This window comes from Alligator sinensis, unplaced genomic scaffold (genome assembly GCF_000455745.1).
Source record: "Alligator sinensis unplaced genomic scaffold, ASM45574v1 scaffold147_1, whole genome shotgun sequence".
NCBI lineage: Eukaryota > Metazoa > Chordata > Crocodylia > Alligatoridae > Alligator > Alligator sinensis.
The window spans coordinates 5,228,915-5,235,093 of record NW_005841847.1 but is presented as its reverse complement, the minus strand read 5'-3'; the positions used below and the strand labels follow the sequence as shown (position 1 = coordinate 5,235,093).

Sequence of the window (6,179 nt, the reverse complement as noted above, 5' to 3'; positions counted from 1 at the left end):
CTCTCCCCCCCACTGCAGCCTCTGGTCACTGTTGCCGCTAAATCAGCTGCTCAAAATGTTCACTCACCATGCCTGTCAGCAGCATATATTTTGGCTGAGGCTGTATTATGGGGATGAGAGAGTACAGAGAAGGGCCAGAGGGAATGGAGGTCCATGGCACTGTTGTGTCTCAAGCTGTAGGATGTTGTAGTTAAAAGTTGCCAACCCCTGAGCTAGAGAAAGTGCAAGAGGAAGCATGACTATAGACTTGCACTTACCTGGGATGGGGGAGTACTGATTTCTAGTATCTCCTTCTGGGATGGTTTCTGTAAAATAGATTGTATAATGTAAAATAAAGTACAAGATTTCAGTAAGCATAACAAAAGCTCAGAGTAAGGAGAACTCAGAATGTCATTTCCAATATTTTCCTCTACAATTTTCAACTAAGCACTCACATAACTGCAGAGATGAAGTCCTTCTCACTGAAGCCTGGTCCTGTGAGTACTTATGCACATTACACAGTGGATTTGTGTAGGATAGTTTGAATAGTGATGATCAGGCAGGGGGTTGGACTAGATGACCGGTGGAGGTCCCTTCTAACCCTACTTCTATATGATTCTATGTCCTCAGTAACTTGGGGTTAGTGTTTTCCCCAAACCTGAGACTTCTCACAAGCCCAGAGTGTCTCATATTTGGGTTTGCAAGACAGGCCAAGGAGAAATGGATTTCAAAAAGTTAAGGGCTTTGTTCTCTAAATCTGGGGTGGGCAAAATATAGCATGCAGGCCAAATCCAGCCTGCCAACTGACTGGATCTGGCCTGCAGCTGTCCCCATGGTGCTCCACATGAAGCCAAGCCCCACCCACTCCTGCAGGGCAGCCCACGCTGTGCTCCTGCCAGTCTGGGCCCTGGCCAGCATGCAGCTTCTGGCGGAGCTGTTCCCAGTGCTGCTCTATCTGGCCAGATGTTGCTCTACTCCCCTCACCTCCAGTGGGAGCTGCCAGGCTGAAGCTTTCTCTCCACCTGCCTGCCCAGGGCAAGGCAACAGGGGCAGGAGAAGGAAGAGGAGTGCCCACTGAAGATGAGGGAAGCACAGCTGCACCAGGCTGGCTGCAGCCACACTGGAAACAGCTCCACTGGAAGCTGTATATTGGCTGGGGCCGAGCCTGACAGCTATTCTGCTCCCCTTGCCTCCAGCTGCAGCTGCTCCTGCTCCTGCCATGCCATGCCAGGCAGGCACATGGGGTGGAAGCTTTAGCTGGGCAGCTCCTGTTCAGCTCATGAAGCTCAGATCTAGCTCCCAGCTGCCTTCTACCTCCTCCACCCACCTGGTGTGATGAGCAGCCATCTGCAGGCAGGCAGAGTGGGTGGAAGGTGGCCTGAAGCTAGAGCTCCATGAGCTGGGCAGGAACCACCCAGCTGAGGCTTCCCACCTGTCTGATCCGCAGCCAGCACGCACAGGTTCCAGTGGGGCTGTTCCTGGTGTGGCTGCAGCCGGCCGGGTGCTGCTGTGCTCCTTTCGCCTCCCAGCAGCTGGCTGCAGCCATGCTGGGAATAGCCGCACCAGAAGCTGCATACTGGCCAAGTCCCAGGCTGGGGCCAAGATCAGGGCTGGGGCTGTGGGGGCCGGGGCCAGCAGGTGTGGATGCAAGCACAATACAGCCATGCAGAGCACCGGGGGCAGCCACCAACCAGGAGAGCTCTGCTGCACGTACACCCTGCCTTGCCCTCCCTCCCCTCACCCCTGGCTTGCTCCCAGGCAGCCCCCTCCCACACATGCATATGCTTTCTCCACACACCGCCATACATCCCCCACCACTCCCTCCCTCCTATCACCCCCAGAAGGCTACAGACAGTCCCCCCGCTCCCCACACACATGCACACACGCCCCTTCCACACACCCCATACAACCCTTCTTCCCCTGCATGGGGCAGGACACGCAGGGAGCACAAAATACCTGTCCTGCCCTTGCACACTGCTCCCTATCTACCAAGCCCATAGGGAGTTTTGGCGAGTTGTTGGGGATGAATTGCTGACCCAGCCCACAGCAGCTCATCAAAACTCTCTTTCTGGCCCATAGGTCTAAATAATTGCCCGCTCCTGCTCTAGATGCTGATGAAGGTCAATGGAGCTACCTGGTCAACCACTGCACTCATTAGCAAGTGCTTTCAGGACTTGAACATAAAGCCAACTGTGGTTCTACACCAGTAGTTCTCAACCTATTGAGACTCTAGGCTCCTCTCAATGGACTCCTTAGAAAATGCCAGCTCTTAGTTTTTCACTCATTTTTTACTATGGAAGAATAATAGAGAAATTCTTCTGTTGCAAAGAACTCAGGAAGACCACAACAGCTCAGAATGGCTTTTATGGGTTTGCATTCATAGGTATGTTTGTTTTTATATCAGGCAGAAATTCAGTCTGCGTTCTGGGCAGAAAATCAGAGTCTAAGCAAGTAGGAAAGTAGCAGGAGGTTTCTAAAATTGACCAGATAATTAGGAATGATGTGCTTGTGTTCTTTTGGAGCCTTTGGCTAACTGTTGAGAATTTTTATCAAAACTCTTGATTTATTTGGCTAACATTCAAGAAAGTAAATGAATTTGTGAAAGCAAGTTGTGCTTTTTAGTTGCATTTTGAAATCTCAGGGTTTATCTTCTGAATTGTGTTTGCACACTTATCAGTGCTAACATTGCATGGCACCCTGTAGCACCCTTGGAAGGGTCTTCAGGTACCCCAGCATGCCATGGTACCTTGGTTGAGAATCACTGTTCTACACCAAAGGCCTAATCCTGCAAACATTCATGGACACAATTATAATCCATTCAGACTACATGCACACAGGCTGGCTCAGATTTTGTGTTGGTACTTATGTCCTAAGACATATTTCTGTCACTTTCTTCCTTCTTTTCCATATATAGCACAGGCTGTCCAGTACCACACAGAATTTCTCTCAGCTTAATCCATCAGTAAATTAATTCATGGCAACATTTTTGCTACACTGTTTCCTCACCCTTCAGCTAAGAAAATGCATGTATTGAAATGATACTTGTTGGAAGAAGATTTTTGAAACAAGCATTTTTATTGTGCACAATGGAGATTTTCTTAGGGATGATCTTGCTTTGAGCAGGGGGTTGGACTAGACCTCCTGAGGTCCCTTCCAATGCTAATTTTCTATGATTCTATGATTCCTTATCATAGAGGTTTTGGTGGGAAGTTTTAGATCACTTAGTCTGATTCATCTAATTTTTAGCTACAGATTAAAAATGAACATTTGGAACCTGTGTCAATCTGGTTCCCAGAGGGGAAGATATCTGGTTTTAGAGATACTGCTATGAATGAATATGCCCTTGTGTCAGAAAGGACCCAGTTCTTTAATTTCTTCAGTGAGAAGACAGAATCTGGCCCTTGGAATTCAAGCCTGCCTGACTCTCTCTGACCTAATGCCAGATTCATTAATCAGTCTCAGTTTCAGTGCTGGAGAAGTGGCAGAAAGGAATAAACAGCAGCTAACTCAGGTAGGAAATCGTATAAAACAGCATGATATTCCTTAGCTTTTAGTTGTTATATCAAGACTATTATTTCCAGGAAAACATCAAGTCATTTACTGTAGTTTTTGACAGAAGGTGAGTTCTAGCTTCCCATGCTGGTGTTTAAAGTTTACATTTGCATGGTCTGTACGTGAACTGTTATGTTGTGCTGCTATAAATAAATTGGAGACTCTACATTAGTTTGGGCATGGCATGTTTATGGCAACATAGAGTAATAAAGTTTCAGTAATCAGCTAAACGTTCTGGAATGCAAAACCTGGAGAGTTTGTAATGAATAATTACAGTGTTGGAGCTAGAATGAAGAAAAAATAGAAACTATTTGTTGCATTGCATTTTTAAATACTATTTTTATTATGCAGCATTTATGTGCATTTAACTGGAGTGTTAAGAATACAATATTTACTTTTCTAGTAAATAGTTCAACTCAGGACCTATGTACTAGACCCAGTTACTGTGCTGTACTGGGAGGTACAATGTAAAAAGTCTAAAGTATGCAGCTCTATACTCAGGTGTTGGTAGCAAGCTTTATGACTCTGGCCCAGTCAACCTGGATACCTGGCCCAGTAATTTCTTCATTTTGTTTCCTTATCTGTGAAATGGGAATACCCTAGAAAAATCTCTCTGAGCAAGTAAAAAGTGCCCTATGAATGCATAGTACTAGTGTTTTATTATTAAACATGGGGATAAGAAACAGCTATAAAAGTTATTCTGTAATTTAGGATTATCTAAGAAAATGTAGATGCAGATAAATCAGTAAAGGCAAATCCTCATAAAAATACGTAAGATCTCTCTTAATTCTATACTTTATGTTGGTCCATTTTTAGATGATTATTTAGATGGCTTAAAAAGTTAAAGACCCCCTGTGATGAGAGTCCACTATATCAATAGTTTGATGTTAAACTGCGTAGATATGTTAAAAAAAAAAAAAAAAAAAAATGTACCTTTCTAGAAGTTTTGATAAACGCATTTTAAAGTCAGATGGGCAGGGGTAAAATACATTTCCTGTTACTTTCTCGATGTGTAGCAATAATTAAGTAGCAATAAATGTTTCAAAAATTATTCTTCAGAAAAGCCACTTCATTGCAACATCCACTGTGATGCTTAGAAAAATGCAATACTGTTGTATTTAATCTTAGATAAAGGGGGGCCTTTTAATAATTATACAGAATAACCTTCTATGCTAATTATTTGACCATATTACACATACACACATCCCTATCTTATTAACCTAAAGGAGGCTGGAAGCTTTTTATATATCATTGGTTGCTGATTTCCTACCATTTTGAGACAAGCAGAGAGGAAAGTGGCAATATAAAGGAGCATTGTGCTTGTATTTATCCAGAATTTTCTCAGTCTGCAGCAGTTTCCTCTCTTAATGTTATTACAAAGAACAAACACAAACTAGTCATTCACACTCATTTGTCTAATTTGAGGAAAACACTAATGAGTCCTTTTGTGTTTTGTTTGCAGAACAGAGTGTTCTGAAAGTCAACACATTCTGGAGGGAACCTTTAAGCAGAAGGTGCAGTACTGTTTACCCTGAAGAAGCTTGAGTGTGTGCTGGAAAGTGCTGACAGCTCAAATGGATCGCATGGAACTGCAGAAAGTCAACATCGAACTTGATGATGAAAGCAATAGTGGAGAAAGCATCGAAGACAGCTACACTGAAACAGGAGATTCAGAAAAGGCTACTATTAGCAGGTATGCATTTAAATGTTCTTATAGGAAGACTAAAATGAAGTAATCAGAGACTTATTAGGTGACATATTTAAATCAGTAAAATGGTTTCATGAGTATTACCCCATCACTGTATTCTTTGGCATGACTGGAATAGAACAGTCTGGCTAGAATAGCTGGGATAGTCCAATGATGAGATGCGTTGGCAGGGTTTGTAGGGACATTTGCCAGTTTTGATTCCATACCTCATGGCTCTGAACACATGCTGTTCAGTTTCATAATAGTTCAGTTCACCTTATTAATGTGAATATCTAAAAATGGGCAATTGCAGCCATATTTTTACCTAAACATAATTTTTTTCCCCACTTGGAATTGTTTGTTTACAATTATGTGTTCACATGTCTTTTAGTTTAAAAACAACTAGTTTAAAACTAAGTTCAAGACAAAGTAATGACCCCATTAAGCATTCAATTAAGAATCGAGTTTTTTATACTGAAAAGAGTTTTTCTGAAGCAAAACTCCCATGGAAATCAATGGCAGTGGTGGGTACTGATCAGCAGTGAAAATCAACCCATTTTTCAGGTGCTTAAATATAGAGTTAGGAATATAACTTTGGGAACCACAGTTAAATATGTTATCCATTGTTTTTAGGTGATATGCCTGGCTCCAGAATTCAGTTTAACACTTAAAAGAAAATCGTAGTTTCTAATTGACCCCAGAATGTGACCCAAGTCAAACTTCAGGTCTAGATCCAAACAATTTTGGATAAATAAAAGCAATTAAGGTTTGGTTGAGAGTTGACAAAAGTGCATTTGAAGGATGGATTTGAAATGAAACGAGTACAGGTCAGTCGCATCTTACGCAGGGGTTACGTTCTAAAGTCAGCGTGTAAGGCGAAAATCGCGTATAGTCAAATTGCGTATTACCATGCCAGCAATTCAACTAGCAGTGGCTGCCTCTGCCTCCAAAACCTGCCGCC

At 43.0% G+C, this 6,179-nt stretch overlaps 1 protein-coding gene and 1 long non-coding RNA gene across 9 annotated transcripts in view; one reads left to right on the top strand and one right to left on the bottom strand.

Annotated features, from left to right (window-relative positions):
* Positions 1 to 6,179, top strand: part of SLC38A4 (solute carrier family 38 member 4) — a 64,953-nt gene that overhangs the window by 34,504 nt on the left and 24,270 nt on the right. For 5 of the 8 annotated variants that reach the window (XM_025208651.1, XM_025208645.1, XM_014521745.2 and 2 more), the window contains one exon: positions 4,994 to 5,224. In XM_025208651.1, the coding sequence (XP_025064436.1) occupies positions 5,106 to 5,224 (119 nt within the window). In that variant the 5' untranslated portion in view covers positions 4,994 to 5,105. Of the gene's footprint in view, positions 1 to 2,265; positions 2,363 to 3,359; positions 3,599 to 4,993; positions 5,225 to 6,179 lie in introns of those variants that run through there. The other 3 variants (XM_025208616.1, XM_025208636.1, XM_014521754.2) reach the window with 3 other exon arrangements.
* LOC102378178 overlaps positions 5,084 to 6,179 on the bottom strand; it is a 9,418-nt gene continuing 8,322 nt past the window's right edge. The window contains exon 3 of the long non-coding RNA XR_322913.2: positions 5,084 to 5,187. This is a non-coding gene — a long non-coding RNA (uncharacterized LOC102378178). The remainder of the gene's footprint in view (positions 5,188 to 6,179) is intronic.